Here is a 22,674-nt window from a genome sequence, read left to right as displayed (position 1 = left end):
AAATGGCAAATGAAGATGTGCCTGCTGCACAAGTGCCTTCTCAGACTCCTATGTTTCAAATGCCTCCTCCTACTGGTCGTGCAGAGAGACCTAAGAAGTTCGATGGGGCTAATTTTAAAAGGTGACAATAGAAAATGTTGTTCTACTTGACTATTTTAGGCCTTGCGAGGTTTCTAACTGAGGAGGCACTACCAAGTGATAATAAAAGTGATAAGGAGACTCTGATGGCGATGGATGCGTGGAAGAATTTCGATTACTTATGTCAGAGTTATGTCTTGAATGGCCTATCCGATGCCTTGTATGAAGTGTACTGTGGCACAAATTCAGCAAAAAAGCTGTGGGAAACTTTGGACCGGAAGTACAAGACTGAGAATACTGGATCCAAAAAGTTTGTTGTAGGCTATATCTTGGACTACATGATGGTAGATACCAAGTCATTGATGAGTCAAGCACATGAGCTGCAAGTGCTCATCTAAGAACATCTTGCTGAAGGGATGGTCATTAATAAAGCCTTTCAAGTTGCTGCAATGATTGAGAAGCTGCCTCCTAGTTAGGGAGACTTCAAAAATTATCTCAAGCACAAGAGAAAGGAAATGGACATGGAAGCTCTTATTGGAAAGCTTTGAATTGAAGATGATAATAGGAGGTCTAATAGAAGATCCATGAAGGCCGGAATGAAGTGGAGCATGGAAGTAGCTCCAAGAACAAGAAGAAACCTGGAAAGAATTCCTAGGTGGGGCTAAAAGGAGGCATCTCTAAGAAGGCCAAGTTCCAAGGAAAATGTTTCAATTGTGACAAGATGGGTCACAGAGCGGCGGATTGTAGACTGCCGAAGAGAAAGAAAAACATAGAGACAACGATGGAGCACATCACAAGAGAGGTTGATAAGATTGACCTAAGCATTGTTGTCTCTGAGGTGAACCTAGTGGGTTCTAACCCAAGAGAGTGATGGATAGATATAGGTGCAACCCGCCACGTATGTGCAGATAGAAGCATGTTCACCTCCTTTGAACCAAAGGCAAATGGGGAACTCTGCATATTCAAAAATCCAAGGGGAAGGCAAGATTGTCCTAAAGATGACTTCTGGGAAGGATCTGACTCTAAATAATGTACTATATGTTCTAGATATTCGTAAGAATTTGGTGTCTAGATCGTTGCTAAGCAAACATAGTTTTCGCTTAGTGTTTGAGTCAGAGAAGTTTATCTTATCCAAGTATGGGATGTTTGTGGGAAAGGACTATATAGTCAATGGTATGTTCAAATTGAATGTAATGACTGTAATGCCAAAGAATATTAATAATAAAGCTAGTACTTCTTCTGTTTACTTGTTTGAGTCTTCCATTTTGTGGCATGGTAGACTAGGTCATGTTATTATAATTCTCTATGGAGGTTAATTAACTTGAATCATATTTCCACGTTCGATATTGATACCAAACATAAGTGTGAAACTTATGTAGAGGTAAAATTAATGAGATTATCATATCAAACAATTGAAAGAAATAATGAACCTTTGGATTTAATACATAGTGATGTATGTGATTTAAAGTTTGCACCAACTAGAAGTGGTAATAAGTATTTTATCACTTTTATTGATGATAGCATGAAATATTGCTATGTATACTTGCTAAAGAGCAAGGATGAGGCTATAGAGAAATTTATTCTCTATAAAATGAAAGTTGAGAATCAACTCACCGGGAAAATTAAAGTGATCAGAAGTGATCATGGTGGAGAGTATTTGACTACATTTGGAGAGTATTGTGCTCAACATGGCATAATACATGATGTTACTCCACCATATTCGCCGCAATCAAATTGTGTGGCTGACTGGAAAAATAGAACATTGAAAGAAATGATGAATACAATGTTGATAATTTCTGGAGTACCACAGAACTTGTGGGAGAAGCCGTTTTGTCGGCGAACGATCTTTTAAATAAGGTGCCCCGAAAGGACCAAGTAAAGACACCCTATGAATTATGTAAAGGTAGACAACCTTCTTATAATTACTTAAGAGTGTGGGGTTGTCTAGCCAAAGTTATGGTACCAATTTCAAAGAGAGTGAAGATAAGTTCTAAAACTGTTGATTGCATTTTCATAGGATATGCACAAAATAGTAGTGCATATCGGTTTCTCGTGTATAGGTCAGAAAATTCTGATATACACAAGAATATAATAATGGAATTGAGAAATGTGTCATTTTTTGAACATATTTTTCCATATAAAGTGGAAGAAAGACCGAGTTCGTCTAAACGAATTTATGATACTATTGATCAAAATAATCATGATAGTGATCAAGAACAAGAAACTGATGTTGAGACTGAGGTTGAGCTTAGACGTAGCAAGAGAGTAAGAATGGAAAAATCCTACGGTCTGGATTTTCTTACGTAGATACTAGAAAGTGAACTTTAAAGTTTCCAAGAGGCTATAAATTTTCCTGAAGGGAATTTATGGAAAGAAGCTGTGAAAAGCGAGATACAAAATCATACTTGGGAGTTAGTTGATCTTCCTCTAGGTTGTAAACCCTTAGGTTACAAATGGATTTTTAAAAGGGAGATGAAAGCAGATGGAACCATTGATAAATACAAGGCAAGGCTTGTAATTAAAGGATATAAGCAACAAGAAGGCCTTGATTATTTTTATACTTATTCTCCAGTGACGAGAAGAAATTTCATAAGGAGGGTACTGGCAATCACTGCATTGCAGGATCTTGAGGTACATCGAATGGATGTGAAAATAACCTTTTTTAATGGAGATCTAGATGAAGAGATTTACATAGAGCAACCCGAGGGTTTCTCTGCACCAGGAAAAGAAAAGAAAGTCTATAAATTGGTGAAGTCCTTATATGAACTAAAACAAGCTCCAAAGTAATGGTATCAAAAATTTGATAATGCCATGCTAGATAATGGATTTAAAATAAATGAGTGTGACAAATGTATCTACATAAAATATACAAAGAATGTATATGTCATTCTTTGTTTATATATAGATGATATACTCATTGTGGGTAGTGATGACAATATGATCCGAACTACAAAAACCATGTTAAAATCTAGATTTGACATGAAGGATATAGGGCTTGCTGATATGATTTTAGGAATAAAAATCACAAGGACTTCGAATGGAATCATTCTTAGTCAAATGCATTATGCGGATAAAATACTGGCTAATTTTAGTAAAGATGATACTAATATAGCCAGAACACCCGTAGATGTGAGTTTACAATTATCCAAAAATAAAAAAGAGAGTGTATCTCAAGTGGAATATGCGAGGGTGATTGGAAGTCTGATATACTTAATGAATTGTACAAGACCAAACTTAGCTTATGCTATAAGTAGACTAAGTAGATACACGAGTAATCAGAATGAGGATCATTGGAAAGGAATCTTAAAAGTATTAAGATACTTACGATATACTCGTGAATACAGACTGCACTATACTAGATATCCAGCTGTATTAGAAGGATATAGTGATGCTAACTGGATATCAGATATTAAGGATTCAAAATCCACCGGTGGCTATGTATTTACATTAGCTGGTGCAGTTGTAACGTGGAAGTCCTCAAAACAAACAGTTATAGCTCGATCCACAATGGAATTTGAATTCATCGCATTAGATAAATGCAGTGAAGAGGCAGAATGGCTACGCCAATTCTTGGATGACATTCCGAGGTGGCCGAAACCTGTGCCACCGATAAGTATACATTGTGATAGTCAATCTGCTATTGGCAGGTCACAGAATGTGATGTATAATGGAAAGTCTAGACACATTCGTCGTAAACACAATTCTATTAGACAATTAATCTCAACTGAAGTTATCTCAATAGACTATGTAAAGTCTAAAGATAACATTGCGAATCCCAACCTATTTGAGAAATCATCGAGGGAAATGGGATTAAAGCCCATGTGTAAAGTCAATATGATGGAAACCCAACCTATTTGACTAGAGATCCCAAGATCTAGGTTCAATGGGACAACACAATTGTATAGACTAGTATGGATCACTGTAGGGGTAAATCCTCTACCCATTCCTATGATGAAACAGTGATAGAAAGAGGTTAAGCATAAAGTATGCTTTTAATGATTCCTATAAGTATGTGTTTAGTAATCATTGTATAGTGATGCTGATTACATTGGAAAAAGGAATCACCTATGTGAGAGAGAAGAGTGGCCGCTTCAAAGGAGAATTATTAAAGGGGTAATTCTTTAGAAACTTTCGCAGAACCAAACAGGTGTTCAAGGCCAAAATGAACACAAGAGTGAGAACTGAAGTGTACCAGGAAGAAATCTGTGTGAACTATGTTATCATTTACACAAATGACAAAATGGTTCAAAGATATCGCATCTACCATTAGTCAGTAAAGAATATATAGTCTCACAAGGGAAGGTTTAAAGAGTAACATCTACCTATCCTATGCAAGTTCCAATTATAGAGCTTTACCACCAGAGTCTTGCATAGTCCCTAGTAGTCAAATCATTCATGTAGGGTATTGTAATGTTTGCAACATTTTTTGTTTTGAATGATTTTGAATTACTGGGCTTTAATTGGGCCATTAATGCTTACTTTATTGATTTCCGTTTTTGGGTTTTGGAAAAGGAAAAAGATAGAGGAAAAATATAGTGAGATTTTTATTGTTTTTGGGTTTTGGAATAACTCTCTCTCTCATTCACAAGTGTTACTGGAAAAACTAAGAAAATCAAAGGTATTTTGCATGTTTTATTATTGTTAGTATGGTAAAGATCAAGTACACTGAAAGTTCAAGAAAAGCTTCGGTGGTGCTGTGTCTAGAAGCTTTGCAATCCATTGTATCCTGGGAGATTGCTGTCGAAAAACACCCGCACTGGTGGGACAAAAATAGTCTTAAGGACACTGTGGTACCACATAGGCCTCGGACCATTTTTCAACCAGCAGATTAAAGCTAAGGACATTCAAGTTCTCAATTTTATTTTATTAAACTTTGTAAATTTTTATTTACATATGTAGATCCATATATATATATATATATTATATTCCCATAATATGTTTCATACATATTTTGATCAAAGTTTATAATCCTCAACTCCATTACTAGATCAGTATGTGACCATGGACAAGAGCTTAAAAATTTAATTTTAAATGAAAGCTACTGTCAATTGTCTCCTTCAAGAGCCAACTTGTGTGTTGGGTCCACTTCTTAGGAGTCTAAATTTTTCAAGCTAATCATAACTTATTATGATATCAAAAACTTTTTCATCTTTATCTTCTAGAGACTAAGTCTGGGTGATTCAATTTGGTGGAAAACGGGAGAGATTTTAGTGAGCTTATACAATTAGTATCATCAACTTCCCTTCTACTACTTCCTTAATCTGCCTCTCAATCTTCCTAAAAGCACAGACATCTTAATGACCATTTCAATATACGTAAATTTAGATAATCTTAGCTTAAGCCATGTAGTAGTATAAAGTGAAATGTGACCAAGGGCAATGGAGATTGTAGCTTAGCTTAAGCTATGGAAGTTGTAGCTTTCAGTGGGAATTCGAACAAAGACAATGAAGATAGTAGAAACATGACAGATGAGAGGGGCAATTGAAAGGAAAAAGGAAGAAAATATTTTTCAAAAAGTTAAATCACGTGGAGTAACAGGAAAAGTGAGTGCGCGCCTTGTTAAAGTTTTCTCTTCCTCTGGTCTTCTTTCTGATCATGTCATTGGTTTGGAAAGTTTTTGCGCTATCAACATGAATTTCTTTAACCAATATGAACCATTTTACATATATTTTCTGAACAAATTTAAAATAAAAATAAAAATTATAGATTATCTATGAATATGGTTCTGAGTTTTTTACATCCAGTTGAACAATATTCTCAATTAAACTTTCTGAGTATAATATAATAGGTGCATTTGAAAGCCTTTCTAATTTGTCACTAATGGTACTCAATAAGCAGCACTAGCATCTTTTGCTACATATAACCTGCTTATGAATTTAATTAATTATATATATTTTTTATGGTCAAAAATATATGCTTGACTTAAAAACATATTATCTAATCAGCTTAAAGCTAATCTGGCTAATGAGAAAAGGTGTATATATATACATATATATACACACGGCCTTGTTATGGTGCGGTCCATCTGCATGCGGATCCACATGAAAGTCGATACTTGACTTTTAAAAAGCATCAACTTGTTGTTTCACAGATACTCCAAAGCCGACTCTTTCCACATTAGAATGGACTGCATCATAGACACACCATATATATACATATATATATATATATATATATATATATAGATCTAGTTAAAAGTCTTGGTTTTTGCATGAAAATGACATGTCATAATGCGTTTGTGTAAAATTTTCTAATCTGTAGTAAATGGTTCTTGAACTAAATGTATCTGGTTCTTAATTAATTAATGATTTGTTGGATGTTCTTTCCAAGAAAGTAATTTGAAGTATAGTCTTCAATCGACATCAATTTAAAAAGGGTAAATATATCTGCTGACTCAAATTTTAAATGTGTAAATTACACTTTTTAGATATGCAGTGGGATTTTTTATTTTTTTAAAAAAATTTATTGTAGAAGTATGCAGTGAGATATTGATCTTTTTGATTGTGGGATTCTTAATTTATTCCATGCATTCTTTCATTTTTTTATTTTTTTTATTTTTTTATTTTTTATCTTTTTTATTATTATTATTTTTTTTCTCTTCATATACTAGAAGTACTAAGTTTTCTATGAAAAGAAAACTAAGGTAAAGCAAAGCAGGCCTTAATAAGAAAACTAATAATATAATTTCGTTTTATATCTGCTACTATCTCTTATGGTATCAGAGCCTTCAATTGACTCAAACGAGCTCTTTTCTTCACCATCATCATCGTCATCATGTCAACTGTCTCAACACCCACTTCGAAACACACCTCTGCAAATCCTCTAACTGTTAGCACCAACCCTCTTTTTGCTAACAGGAGTCTTGTTGTCATTAACGTTGCAACTCAAGGTCCACTAAAATTAATAGAAACCACTTACTATTTGATGCTTTGTTGATAGAATATGATTTACATGGATTCATTGATGGCACTCTTCCATGCCCATCACCGGTTCTACCCGACTCAGCTAGTTCTCCAAATCCTGACTACACCTTTTGGGGTTCTTCAGGATTCTCTTCTTCTTAGTGCTATTCTGGCATCCTTATCACCCGATGTTCATCGATTCGTCTCCAATTCCGAAACATCTATGGTTTGTGAAGTTGGAGGGGGTACCAGCTCCCAAGTCTGGTTGTACAGGAGGGCTTGGTATTCAGATTCCATGGCCCGACGCCATTGAGATTTTACATTGTTCGTGGCTCCACATCAAAATCGGGTGAGACCTTTGAGGCGGGGAAGAAATCTGGTAAAAGCTTTGGTTTGAAATTTTGATTTAGATCTCTAGTACGCATGGAATGTGTGCATTTAGGAAAAGCTGAAGGGAGAGGTGGAGAGCAGGTATGGGAAACAGAACTTTGTGAAGTGGAGGCAGGTGTGGTGTCACGGATTTTATGGTGAGTAACTAATAAAGGCCGGCACCCATTTTTTGAAATTGGGGAAGAAAGAGACATGACTGTATGAGAGGGATTGGAGTTGGTACGAATATTCTGCGGAGGAAAAAAGCAGAGAGAAGGAGATATTTGAAGAGGAGAGTAGGTAATTGCGTGTTAGAGAAGGTTGAGTGTGAGATAGATATTGATGAGGTAAGCTATGGATAGAAAGAGGAGTAGTAGGTGTATCGGTCAAACACCCGAGTTTGAGAAAGAGACGAATTTTGTGTGGAAAAATGTGTTCCACAGACGCCACATGCCGTGAGTGGTAGATTTTATTAGTCATAGGATCAAAACAAGCATGAAAGAAGACACCCGCTATATGGGCATTGGCATTGACTGCTGACTTACTGTTATAAGTCCTAGTCCTTTTGGTCAACATTTTTTTGGATCTACCTTATAAAGTTTTTTCCATATTTAGCTCTGTATCTACACCATTCTTCACTAAAGAAGCTTTAATTTGTAAACATGGCTTCTTCTTTTCTTCTTTTTCTCTTTCTTCGCCAATCTCTCCTCAACAAAAGTATGAGATTCAAGAAAAATATGATGTGTTTCTCAGTTTCAGAGGTGAAGACACCCGCTATAAATTTGTTAGCCATCTTTATGCTGCTTTATCAGCAAAGCATATCTCAACTTTCATGGATGATCATGAACTTCAGGTCGGTGATGAAATTTCCCCCACACTTAGCCAAGCTATCCAGAATTCCAAAATTGGGGTTATCATTTTCTCGAAAGATTATGCTTCATCTACGTGGTGTTTGAATGAACTGGTGGAAATTCTTGAATGCAAGAAAAGAAATAAGCTGAGTGCTGTCATTCCAATCTTTTATGAGATAGATCCATCGGATGTACGACGACAGAAGGGGAGCTATAAAGTTGCATTCGGTAAACTTGAAGAACGTTTTAAAGACGAAATGGAGAAGGTGCCTCAATGGAGGGCTGCATTGACAGTAGCGTCTAATCTAACTGGATTGAATTCGAGGAAATCCAGGTAATTAATTTATTATTACTAGTAAGTAGTGCAAAATCGGATGTGTCTGATACTAAGGCCCAATATATGTATGTATATATATATATATTTTTTTTTTTTCAAAATAAAATGAGAAAATTTTATTAAGTCAAAGGTAAATTTGCATCCACAAGTCTTCAGTTTTATCATGATGTGACTTAGATGTATGCTTTTGAAAAATTATAATTTATTTCTCTCCTATTTTTTAAAATATCCAAATTAACTTATTTATCAATTTTTATTAGTTAATTTTAATAATTAAATGACAAAATTATATTTTTAGAATATTATTTAATTATAAAATATTGATTTTAAATATTGTTTAATTTTAGTTATTAAAATTAATTAATAAAAGAGGTAAATAAAAACAGAAAAGAGGTAAATAAAGAGTTTTTTAAAAAATGTGGAGTCTAAATAATATTAGCAATAAATCAACACGAGCAGAATATATATTATCATGAATAAAGTCAGAGAGCAACAGAGGTCCTTAAACCAAACTTAAAGCATAGTGGGCTAGCTCATGATCTACCTGTTTGCCGTTTTTCGTATAAGAATAAGAAAAAGGGAATTTGGCCTTATATCCTTATTTTAAACACCTCAATGAAAAATACTCCTGTCCTTTAAAACTTTTTTCATTTACCCATCTTTTTTTCATTATTTCAACTTTATCCTTACTCTGTAAACCACGTGCAATTTTTTTCTCTCACTGATCAACATCTCACCTACCACATTCCACATCCAGACAGAGCGTTTACAGCTTTAGCAGCTCACCTCTTCTTCTCTGCTGCTTGTCTTCTGGTGATGTTCTTCCCCAACATATGTCTACAACCCCATCGCTTCCAATCAGCTCCCTCTGGCCGTAATCAGCGATATTTACCTTCTAGACTTCGTGGATCTGTCTGGGTTTGTTCAGGAAATCTCTTCCAAGGTCAGCAGAGTGGTGGTTTCAGATCACTACAAGACCGCAGTAGATTGCAGTGAGAGTTCTTGTTCAGTTGGTGAGAATGTGGAGAGGGTTATTGACATCCGGAGGAGTGGAGCTACTGTTGTTTTTTATTATTTCAAGGAAAGAGCTGATAGTGGTCTAAAAGATTTGAATTTTGTTTCGATGAGGGTTTGATCTTTGAATCCATCTTCGTTCAAACGGGTAATTTGTTTTTATCAGTTTATTGATTTTTTTTAATTTTTATTTTATTTTTAAAGCTGTAAAGCTACAAAATTCTCTCTTTATTTGGGTGTATAAGGCTTTTGCATTTGCTTTTTGTGAATTTGGAGGATTTAATTAGTCAGGGATTAACCGGCTTATCCTAGAAGTAGGAATGATTCTCTTGGTCAATCATATGAGATTGCTCTTGTGGCTAGAGCATTTGGAGATTGCCTGGTATAGTCAATATATCCTTCTCTCTCTCCAAACATGGGTCATTGTAGCATTTTTATATATGTTCTTGTACTTATTTGCTTCAGCGTATAGAGGTGTTGTGTTAGGTAGAAGTGAATTGATGACTGAATTCTTAGTGTATAGTTATGTCAAGTTTATATATTTGTTTATGTTAGATTTTTCCTTCTATGCGTAGGCTATGAAAGCTGATTCTGTATTGGAGTTGAGATGTCAGGTCCCGTTCAAAATTCCTCGTCGGAACCCTAGACAAGTCTTGATCCCAGGAAAACCCTACCGGACCCTCCAAAGGAAAATCCGACAGAACCTCCCCTAAGGGTTGGACTTACCACAAATTTCCTGCACTGAAAAACACACTTCTATATACGTCCCCTTATTCCTCCCACGTTACTACAATATAATTCCACAATTTACAGCACTTCAATGAATAACAGTAATCCAGTGCATAATTAATATATAAATGTCCGAAACAGTATACAGAGTTTCATGAAGTACTATGAAGCATAGAATACAACAGGGATGAAAAAAACAATACAATTGAAATAAATGAAGACAAAAGTAACTTCTCGAACTATGACAGCGACAGAGATTTGGTTCGCTTCGGAAAAACATCTACCACCCCTTGCACCTAAGGGAATGGAATTTAAAAACGTGAGATGCTAATCATCTCAGTGAGTGACCCTATCTACTGAATACTTTTAATATTAATTATATAACAAATAAGAGAATTTAATTAATACCAACAATTAAATAGATAAACAAATAATAAACAATTGAAAGTAATAATTTCTCTCAAAACCCTCACTGTTCACTCTGTTGGAAATGTTCCCTTTTTAAAACATTTTCACAAAATCCGATATTCGTATTTTTCAAAAACTAAGGGATCAAATAATTTAATAATTAGTAGATAAATACCCCAAATATAAATAAAATGTAATAAAATATAATAGATAATTTTTTGAATACTTTGGGGTTTGAAATTTCCATCCGAAATTTATACTTGACACACCACACCATATACCAGTGATGCCCTCCGATACCCAGCGTCCCGAGCACCGACTGGCGGGGAGATTAAAGAGAGAAACTTGCATACGGCACTTCGGCGTCCCGACAGTACCGCTGTTAAAACCGTCATCCCGGCCAAGGAGGGGGGTGGCTATGTGCACTATAAAACTTGCCTGCCCTCGGTCCAATGGCAACTCACGGGAAACATAATAACTTGCGCGCTAACCATATACACACCGGAACACCAATACTGTATGAGTGCATCTAAAATAATTATTAAATTAATTATTACTGTACCGATTTTCCAAAAATGACCGTAGGAAATATACCAGTTTTCAATTTCACCATCCCACATATTTTCCTTTAGCATACCCAGTACGAAACCATCGATAACAATATAAAAATAATTTTTCTCGAATCACAAAATCCATCAAATAATATTCCACGGGCATAATTATAAAATTTAAACTACCAATTAAACAAATATTTTTCTTAAAATATTTAAACCAATTATGCCCAAAAATAATATTAAAATCACATACGATTTATTACTGAAAATACCTTGCTCATGCGTAATAAATAAAATTAAATCACAATAATGAAAATCGGGGTTTTTGGATAACCCAAAATTTTCGTTTAGCACCAACAAATATATACGTACTTATAAACTAATAATTTTCCACAATTATAATTAAATTGCACCACATGAGCATAATTTCAAATATCAATTAAACACCAATTAAATATAATTAATTACCCAAAATTATTTTTAAAGGTGGGTCACTCACCTCAAGCACGTATATCAGCTAAGATCCTTCGCAGGATCAACTCCACTACCCACATATTCACCTAAAACATCCACAGACACCAAACCAAATATATTAATATTTTAATCGGGTAACACCCAAATGGGTACCCAGGGAGCAAACACAAACGACAACCAAAAATTATGAGTAATATACCGAATCGAAGCTTGAGTGACAAGGATCACGGATCCGATCTTACTTCCCGGAGATCGGACCCGAGGTGGCCGGAATCTCGCCGGAAAGTTTTCGGGATTCAACTCTTCGATTCTCCCAAACCGTTGCGAATTGGAGGAAAACGACGCCGGATTTGGATTCAGGGGGTCGGAATTAGTGGAGAGGGACCAGAGACGGGACTGGGTACTTGCGGGAACAGGGAGTTCTCCGGCAAGCCGTCGCGATCACCTGCAACCGTAGCCACCGACGGCGCGTGCAACGGTTGATGGTCGAGATTTTTGGAGGTTTTATAGCTTGAAGCGAGAGGGTTCCAACGGTACCGGCGGTGACAAGAACGGAGGTCGGAATGTGGAGATCTCGGCGGTTGAAGGATTAGGCGCCGCCGCCAGAAAAAGCCCCGATCTGGGCGCGTCGCCGGTCGGTTGGCCGTGAAATTTTAGGGTTCGGTCGGGAATGAGGAGGCACTCCCGTCTGGTCGTCGCGTGTAGCAAGAATCGGTAGGAAAATTTGACAACTCCGGTGGCCGGCGATTCTCTCTCTCCCTCTCTCTCTCCTTTCCCGATGTTTTTACCAAATAAAAGCCACCGTGGATGACACTGTTCACCCATGTGGACCAATCAGGTGTCGACATGTGGCATTACTGTGCACTTAAGCCAGATATAATAAAATATTACGGTATCTGGCAAACTTCACATGTCCATAACTTTTTAACCAGATGTCCAATTTATGCGTGCCACTGGTTTATGAACTCGTATCGATGAGTACTTTACAACCATACAAAAGTCAAAACAAAATTATACAACTATAAAAAATCAACTCCCGGTACCTTTTGGACAGTTTGCACCTCGACTTGTTTTGCCCATAACTTTCAAACTGTAGCTCCATTTTTGACGTGCTACTAGTCTACAAACTCGGGGTATCATATACTTCGCCACGGTACCACGATCAACTAGAAATTTCAATTGGAACAAAAAGTCAACTTTTGACACACTCGGTCAACGGTCAACGTGCAAAAAATCCGACGTGGTTCGGGACGGGGTGTTACAACACCCCGTCCCAAAGTACAACCGAAATTTTCCAACTTTAACCGAGGTTGACCGTTGACCGTTGACTTTGACCGTTGACAATTGACCGAAGGGGTCAAAAGTTGACATTTTTGACTCGGATGGAATTCTAGGTTGACTGAGGTACCATTACAAAGTACACATTGGCACAAGTTCGTAGACTAGTAGCACGTTGAAAACGGAGCTACAATTTGAAAGTTATGAGCAAAACAAGTTGAGGTCCAAACTGTCCAAAGGGTGCTGGAGTTGACTTTTTATTCATGCAAAGTTGAGCTTTGACTCCTGCATGGTTGTGAAGTACTTGTCGATACGAGTCTGTAGACTAGCGGCACGTCCGATTTGGACATGTGGTTTGAAAGTTATGAACCTGTAGAGTTTTTCAAATACTGTATTATTTTAATATTATTTTTAATCATGTAACAATGTGCCACGTGTGACTTAATAAATGTGACCATGTGTCACCATGTTGAGATGCCACATGTCAACCATGTTTAATACCATATTATTTTATTATTATTTTATATAATAATATTATTTTTAATAGTATTTAATTATTTTTAATTTATTTTCTTTCTCTTTCTTTTCCTTTCCTTCTTCCTCTCGGGCCGTCACTGTTTCTTTGTTTTCGGCCACCACCTTGCTACACGCACCGGCCAGAGATGAGCGGGGGATGAGGCAAGCTCGGCTACAAAATTTCACTGCCACCGGTCGCCGGACGTGCCCAGATCGGGTTAGAGAAGCCGTCGGTCGGAAATTTTCTCTCTCCTCTTTTCTTGTGTTTTTCTGCCAATCCGGCTCGACCCATACCTCTATCCCACCATTTTTGACCCCTCTGAGTCCATTTCCGGGGTTAGATTGCCCAAAATCCCCACCGTTTGAGAGATCCCTCAAGTTTAAACTCGGCCGAAGCTTTCCGGCCAAATTCTGGCCACCACAGGTTGAATTGAGCTCAATGGAGGTCGGTAATGTGATCCTCATCTCACAAGCTTTCCATAGACATATAATTTGTCAATTTTGGTTAACGTTTGTGTTAGACCCTCCGGGTACCGGGTATTATTTATCCGAATAAAATATTAATTTATTTGACTGTGTGTGAATCGTTGTTTTAGGAGCACGTATGCATCGTGGAATTGATCCCATGAAGGATCTTAGGTTAATTGCGTGCTCCAGGTGAGTGACCCACCTTTAAAAATATTTTGGGTAATTAATTATATTTAATTGGTGTTTAAATGATATTTGGAATTATGCTCATGTGGTGCAATTTAATTATAATTGTGAAAAATTATTATTTTATAATTGCGTATATGTTTGTTGGCACTAAACGTAAATTTTGGATTATTCAAAAACCCCAATTTTTATTTTATTGTGATTTAATTTTATTTATTACGCATGAGCAAGGTATTTTCAATAATAAATCATATGTGATTTTTATATTATTTTTGGGCATAATTGGTTTGAATATTTTAAGAAAAATATTTATTTAATTGGTGGTTTAAATTTTATAATTATGCCCGTGGAATATTATTTGATGGATTTTGTGATTCGAGAAAAATTATTTTTATATTGTTATCGATGGTTTTATACTGGGTATAATAAAGGAAAATATGTGGGATGGTGAAATTGAGAACCGGTATATTTCCCACGGTAATTTTTAGAAAATCGGTACGGTAATAATTAATTTAATAACTATTTTAGACGCACTCATACAGTATTGGTGTTCTGGTGTATATGTGGTTAGCGCGCAAGTTATTATGTCTCCCGTGAGTTGCCATTGGACCGAGGGCAGGCAAGTTTTATATAGTGCACATAGCCGCCCCCTTCTTGGCCGGGATGACGGTTTCAGCAGCGGTACTGTTGGAACGCCGAAGTGCCGTATGCAAGTTTCTCTCTTTAACCTTCCCGCCAGTCGGTGCTCGGGACGCTGGGTATTGGAGGGCATCACTGGTATATGGTATGGTGCGTCAAGTATAAATTTTCAGATGGAAATTTCAAATCTCAAAGTGTTCAAAAATTATTTATTATATTTTATTTATATTTGGGGTATTTATCTACTATTTATTAAATTGTTTGATCCCTTGGTTTTCGGGAAGTACGAATAATGGGTTTTGTGAAAATGTTTTAAAAGGGGAACATTTCCAATGGAGTGAATAGTGAGGGTTTTGAGAGAAATTATTACTTTCAAATGTTTATTATTATTTATTTATTTAATTGCTAGTATTAATTAAGTTCCTTTATTTGTTGTATTATTAATATTAAAAGTGTTTAGTAGGTAGGGTCACTCACTGAGATGATTAGCATCTCATATTTTTAAATTTCGTTCCCTTAGGTCCAGGTTGGGAGACGTTAATCGTCCGGGGCGAGCCCGACGTCTCAGTTCATTGCCGAAAGTACAAGAAGCACTTCTTCCCTTTTTCCTCTTCATCTTGTATTACTTCTTTATCTGTCATTGTATTAATTCCACATATATTTGTATAATGCTCTGTATACTGTATTGGACATTTAATTAACAGTCATTGTATTAATTCCACATATATTTGTATAATGCTCTGTATACCGTATTGGACATTTAGTTGTTAATTATGCACTGATTATTGTTATTCTTTTGAAGTGCTGCAATTTGTGGAATTACATTATAGTAACATGGGAGGAATAAAGGGATGTTTATAGAAGTGTCTTTTCAGTGCAGGAAATTTGTGGTAAGTCCAACCCTTAGAGGAGGTTCTGCCGGATTTTCCATTGGAGGGTCAAGTAGGGTTTCCCTGGGATCAGGGCTTGTCTAGGGTTCCGGTGAGGAATTTTGGACGGGTCCTGACAGGTGTTACATGAGGAGTGAACTTGGACATAAATTAGCCAACAAAAGCTGTAATCTAAAGTTGAGGTGTTGAGGTATGAGCTATCTACCTACAAATATGATTGTCAATGTATTTGAAGCATATTTTTCTTTTTCTTTTTTAACATTCATTGAATAGACTTTTTTTTTAAGTTATTAGTTGACTTCAATTTATCCCTAGAAAATAAGTAGGCCTGGAGTGTACGTTAGTTTCAATCTAGTCTAAAGTTGTTATTTTGCTAGCTGCACTAATAGTTGTTGACATGTTGTGGGCCTAAGGCAACTTAAGGACTTAAATGACATAGATGATTACAATAGCTTCACATTTCATTGGAAAGATTTCTTTTCTTGAAGAATTTCTGTTCTTTTCTCTTTGAATGCATTGATTATTGGCCCGCCACATTTAAGCATTTACATGCCAGTTTTCTCGTAGTTATAATTCCTATGGAAAAGCAATGTTGAGGACCAAAACTGGTAAGTATGGCATTAATTGCTTAGGATATTCTTTCTAGAGTTATAATTTGGTAGATTGTTCTTTTCTCCAGTAATATTTATTCATGCAACAAAGAAATCATACCTTAGTTCTCTCTGATAAATTGGATAAGCCCCTTTGTCAGAGTAAATAACAGTCAGTCACTGGGCATTGGAAATCACTTCAACTCTACGATGATGTGGTTCAGATAATACACCTAATCTTTTTCTTGTTAAGGATTTAATGCCAATACTTCTGTAGATTTGTGTTCCTACTTTCTTTTGATTATCTTTGAAGTGTCACAACTAAAAATGCCTGTAGTAACTAAAAATGCCTCTAGTGTCACAACTAAAGGACTATAGAGGGTTGTAGAATAATATAAGAATAGCTGCCAACCAAAGAAGTCTTTATGAACAAGCCACTAAAGAAGTGAATTTAATAGCTCTTATGAAAGCTCCAATTTTTAAGTATTACATTATCAGAACATCCCATGTAGAAGAATTCAAGCATATTCTCATCGTTAAAGGGTATAGAAGAATTCTAGCGTAGTCTCACCATTAAAGGATACAGAACATGCTTCCATCTTACAATACAGAGTTTAAAAGAACAGTGGCTGACCTGGTGAAGACACAGATGGTGATCATTGAGGATTTATTCATGGGTGTTGCATGAGGGCGCTGACCACTTTTGCTTGTTGATGGCTAATGCCACTTGTTTGGTATTGAATTGTAGTTAATTGACTAGAAAAAATTGCTGGAGAAGCCTTGCAGTTTGTCTTAGTCATTTCCTGTTCTAAGTGTCATTTTTTTTTTGGGTTGATACTTGAGTGTCTTGTTTTGTATCTATTTAATTTGCTTCATATGCAGAGTTAGGTCCACTCTCTAATACCTTAAAAGTTTGTCAAATTAATGGAAAGGCTACCTTAGCCTAAAACCAGAATGGCCACTAACAACAATGTTAGACCAGAGAGTTGATAGAGAGAGGGATGAAAAAAGATAATGTAAAGGCTAATTAATTATGGGATGGCTATGCTTTAATAACAATGATTATGAGTTTTAAATAATATGTGTGAAAATTTAATGGAAATTTGGTAGAGAAGCAATATAATATGTAATTTCTTTTGTTAAGTTATTTCTCTTTATATGGTTTTGAGAATCAACCAACCAAAAAGTTGGCAGCCCAGGTGACTCATAGCTCCCCTCTTGCCGATACCAATACTCTTCAAATTCGATATCCTCTTGTAGTGACCCTTTGATAGGGGCTTTATAAGCCTTTGTTGACCACCCTTATCGTAATGACTGCAGTATATCTAATATAGACTTTTGAATATTTTTATGAATTTTTTTTAAGTGACTACTTTTGAGAACTTAATGAAATTCTATTTGGAAAAAGTACTTGTTTATTATAAATATTTATATTATTGCATAATTTTGATTTTAGCAATATATTTTGTTTAAATGTAATGACCTTGATTTATTTGTTACTTATGGTTCTTAGGCTTTTATGAAGTTTTCTTATGAAGTTCTTATGCCACAGTCTGATTTTCGCCACTGGAGCTACAGCTAGGTGGGTGTGTGTGTGTGTGTGTGTTTTTTTTTTTTTTTTCTTTGAAAGAAAAATGTAGAAACAAGCATGTCAAATGTTTGAGGTCTAGGCCTTTTTATCCGAGCTTGAGATATCCTTTGATTTACTAGGTTTGTGAATGGGAAAGTTTTGTTGTTTAGTGTATTGGTGTGGTCCCTCTCCTTCCCTGCTCTATTATTATTATTATTTCTATAGGCTTATTAATTTCATACCCAAAAAAAACATATTCAGGGTAGGTTTGACATGGACTGGTTATCTCCTCTAGAGTTGAAGGTGATGGTATGTGATATAAAAAGCACATGAAAAAAATTGCCGTTGTAGAGGTCGGAAGCCAAGTTGCTTTCATGAGTTGAGTTAATTAAACTTGTCAGCGCCTTGCTGTAGAAATTGTTGCAAATATATGACAGGCTTGCTGCCTTGTTAATGATTTTCAAGTTGATATTTCTATAACTATATCAAAATGGTTTGTATAAGTCCTTTATATTATTATTCGTTTTCGGGGATCATTTAAATCTTGTTAAAATGTTTAAGAAGCAACTAGTAATGTTTTTACATACAAATCTTTTTCGAGGCTCAGCAAACAGAACTGTGAAATTTTGGGATTTGGAAACCTTTGAACTGATTGGATATACAAGCCTCGGAGTCACCGCATTCGACATCTATTTGGTGAGCGAGCAGGTCTGCAGACGAAGAGAGCTTGGGAGAGAGAAGAGAAAGCGAGAGAGAGTGGGTCTGCAGATTGTGTTCTTTCTTATATTTTTTATCATTAAAGAATGTTGCACTCAACATGTTCTATGGTGCAATACATTGTTAAAAAATAATTGTAAATTTGGATGATTTGTGAAAGAAAAATTTAAACGCAATTTTGATGATAATTAAAAAGATCCTCACCTTAAAAGCATATATGGTCCGGTATTCCCTTGTTCCCTATAATGTGAATGCAATTTTTCCTAAGTCTTTCATATGCTTACAAGAGGAGAGGTGAGAGATGCTTTTTCATAGAGGAAAGGAAAAAGGAGGTGGTATTACTTTGGTAAAATAGTATTGTGTTTTAAGTATTTCATATATTATTTATCGTTATAAAGATGGCATTATCATGATAATACGATATTAATGTGTGTATCGAATTATGGTGGGAATAATCATTTATTCTTCCCGCAAATACACATTATCAAAGTAGGTATATTAAATTGTAATGATTCAAAATGAAAAATAAAAGAATTGGCAACAACATGGTTATCACATTTGACCAATTTTTTGGCCCCCACAAGTCCCCTAATATGTGTTAAATGCAATTACATGCAAAATATACATTCTTCAATGATCCTAAAGAGAAAAAAAATTCCAAAAGTTCTAAAAAAGTTCTCAAATTGACACAAAAATTTGATTACAATAGGACCTTCGGTAATTACCGATGAAACCTATGGTAATCAATTTGTAATTGTTGGAAAAATTACCATAGGTTTCATCGGTAATTATCGAAACCCCTATGATAATCAAATTTTATCAATTTTTTTCCCCCACAAGTCCCCTAATGTGTGTTAAATGCAACAACATGCAAAATATACATTTTTCAATGATCCTAAGGAGAAAAAACCCCAAAAGTTCTGAAAAATCTCTCAAATTGGCACAAAAATTTGATTACCGTAGGGCCTTCGGTAATTACCGATGAAACCTACGGTAATTAATTTGTAGTTGCTGGAAAAATTACTGTAAGTTTCATCGGTAATTACCGAAACCTCTATGATTATACATTTCACCAATGTTTTGGCCCCCACAAGTCCCCTAATGTGTGTTAAATGCAACAACATGCAAAATATACATTCTTCAATGTTCCTAAAGAGAAAAAATCCCAAAAGTTTTGAAAAAGTTTTCAAATTGGCAAAAAAATTTATCATCGTCGGGCCTTCAGTAATTACCAATGCAACCTACGGTAATCAATTTGTCCTTGCTGAATAAATTACCGTAGGTTTCATCAATAATTACCAAAACCCTTATAGTAACACCAAGCCATCACACCCAAATACAAAATTAATCTACAAATTCTCTGATAACCAAAACTCCAAAAAGAGTTCAAGAAATTCAAATAATTTAAACCCATTTCACTAAAAACACCATACTAAAACCCATATTCCATTTTCATAAGAAAATGCATAGTTAACAAGAAAAAAGCATTGTTTTCTCCATAAGAAGGGGAAAAAAAAAAAAGAGTTAAAGGAAAGTACTTGACCAACAATGGCAGCTAGAGGGAAATACTGTCTTCCATAAGGAGTAACATATGGGTTCTTCTCTGGAGCTAGTACGACTCCATTGCCATTGCCAGAGTCAGCAGCAGTAGCATTTGCAAAAGCACGAACATGAATGCCGTGGAAGTGAAGGCGTTTGGAGTTGAAAGAAGAAGAAGAAGCAAAATAGGGAGAGAAGAAACATATAGGTCTTTTAAAAGTTTTTTAAGAGCGTAATGGATATTAAAGGGCAAAGTAAAAAAGTTTACAATTCGGTGGGTATATATCTTCAAAGCTCTTTCAAAAGGAACATTGGACCAAATTCCCCATAAGAAAATTACTAGCCCAATAGTTTATTTCACACTTTTAGTTATCATATATGCAACCTGGAACTTTTTTATTTATTTATTTTTTATAGATTTGGCCTACTAGTAAAACTACCAAAAATATTTAGAATGTATTGTAATTCTTGTTAAAAAAATCACTTAATTAAAAGTAAATTTCATTTAGATCCATTAGTTTTTTTTCTTAATTATATTTAGACTCTATATTTTTTACTTTTTAGAACATTATTAGTAATTTTCTTTTAATTTTTTATTTTTATCATAACAAACCTAACTCCTCTGTGTGTGTGCACGCGTGGGTGTGTGTGGGTGCATGTGTGCTTGTGCATGCGTGTGTGAGTGTGTGTGCGTGATGTGCATGTGATTTTTTTTTTTTTAATGAAAATCAATATTTTATGAATAACTTCGTAAAAACAATATTTTACCTTTTAACTAATATGACGGATAAGCTAGTTTTGATAAATATAAAAACTAAGTATTGGAGGTTAGCGATAATTTTTTAGAAGATATGAAATCTAATTTTAACTAAGACCAAACCAAAAAGGTCTAAATGAAATTTTTTATTTTTTTTAAATGTTTAAAGAGCTCCTAAAATACTTATGTTTTAAATTCCCCATTTCTTGCAAAAAAATGGAATGTGTCATCATCAAGTAGATTTTTGACATAAACATTCATTTGGTATAGTTTATGAAAATATAATTTTTGTCATAACAAATCTTTTTTTAAAAAAAAAAATTTACTAAAAAATAAACAATTATTTGGTCATTAGTTAAAAAAGTGTTATGAACATTAGATTGACTGTTTATCAACATTATAAAAGTGTTTTATACTTAAATGTGTAGAATATTATTTTTTTATACATCAAATATCTTTTTATATAAGTAATGTTAATTAATAACCATATAACATATACAAAAATTAATGTGGTAAATATTATTGTTTATAAATTATATTATTTAGATTTTAGCTAATGTATTAATTCTTTAAATATATACAAAAAAAAATAATGTTTAGGAACTAAAAGAAAATAAGGTGAGGAGCCAAAACATTTTTAGCAATTGAATTTTATGCAGGGCTTAATTATTTATGTATTGCTTATTTTTATTAAAATAGCAATGAGAAAAAGGTAAGTAATAAAATGTTTTTTTGGTTATTATGGTAAGTGAGAAAGTTTTTGGAAAAGATAAAGAGTAAAGCTTTTTTGAGAAGCTTAAAATTTGGCTTTTCTAAAATTGTTTGAAAAATCTGCTTTTTTGTCAACAAGTAATTGATAAATGTTGTCAAACACCTATATTTTTTGCAAAAATTTCTTTGGGCTCTCAAGGACAGCTTTTTGAGTAATAAAAAGTTATACTAAACATAAAGCTAAATTCATATCATTCTTATGTTTAAGTTTCATTTACCAACAAAAGTATGAAAAGCATTATCATTAGTTATATTTTACCACATGATTGATTCAAGGGATTAATTCATAAATTCCGTATTAAAACAATAAAACAGTAAACTGACATAATAATAATGAAAAAAGTCAATAAATAATATTATTTTCATTTTTAACCGGTAACAACCGCAATAATTATATGATTTAAAAATTGAATAAATCAAACAGCATATTAAAATTTAGCTATTTTGCTTTTATATTGAGACTTGGTCAGTACTATTTTTCTTAGAACTGTATTTCTTTCATTTTTGTATGCCTGAGAGTGAGTTAGTTCAAAGAACTGTTGGAGATATTTTGAAAAAATTGCCTCAATATCTATTATTAGATGAACAATATTTCAAGGGACTCATTGGAATATAAAAAGACATAAAGGAAATTGAATCGATATTATCCATTGGCTTAAAAGATATTCACCTTATTGGTATTTGGGGCATGGGGGGTATTGGTAAGACTACCCTTGCTAAAGTTGTATTTCAAAAATTATCAAATTCTCAATCATTCGAAGGTTGCTGTTTCCTTGAGGATATTAATAAGAAACATAAAGGACCCGGGGGGTTAGATCATCTGAGAAAGATTATTACATCTTGTTTATTGAATGATAAAACTTTTGAAAATATGGTTAACCCCGTTGAAGCTTTATCTTCTATTATTTTTCAGAGACTTCAACGTAAAAAGGTACTCATTGTTTTGGATGATCTGGATAGTTCAATCCAAATAGATGATTTAGTTAAAGGATATCTTGAACTTGCTCCTGGCAGCAGAATCATTGTTACAACTAGAG

General features: G+C 34.6%; 1 protein-coding gene and 2 long non-coding RNA genes across 3 annotated transcripts; all 3 read left to right on the top strand.

Moving 5' to 3' along the window:
• The first annotated feature begins 1,022 nt into the window (after positions 1–1,022).
• LOC132804065 (TMV resistance protein N-like) lies at positions 1,023–8,538 on the top strand. Its single transcript, XM_060817961.1, has 3 exons — positions 1,023–1,251; positions 7,423–7,507; positions 8,103–8,538. Exons 1-3 carry the CDS (start codon positions 1,023–1,025, stop codon positions 8,536–8,538), a joined length of 750 nt encoding a protein of 249 aa, XP_060673944.1.
• A 393-nt stretch (positions 8,539–8,931) lies between these two features.
• LOC125419748 (uncharacterized) lies at positions 8,932–10,158 on the top strand. The gene is made up of 3 exons (XR_009639391.1): positions 8,932–9,699; positions 9,839–9,933; positions 10,127–10,158. It is a non-coding gene; the product is annotated as an uncharacterized LOC125419748 (long non-coding RNA).
• A 5,662-nt stretch (positions 10,159–15,820) lies between these two features.
• On the top strand, positions 15,821–18,784 carry LOC132804266 (uncharacterized). The gene is made up of 2 exons (XR_009639392.1): positions 15,821–15,883; positions 17,797–18,784. It is a non-coding gene; the product is annotated as an uncharacterized LOC132804266 (long non-coding RNA).
• The last annotated feature ends 3,890 nt before the right edge of the window (positions 18,785–22,674 follow it).

This window comes from Ziziphus jujuba, chromosome 6 (assembly GCF_031755915.1).
Source record: "Ziziphus jujuba cultivar Dongzao chromosome 6, ASM3175591v1".
Taxonomy (NCBI): Eukaryota; Viridiplantae; Streptophyta; class Magnoliopsida; order Rosales; family Rhamnaceae; genus Ziziphus; species Ziziphus jujuba.
This window is presented reverse-complemented; position numbering and strand designations above follow the sequence as displayed.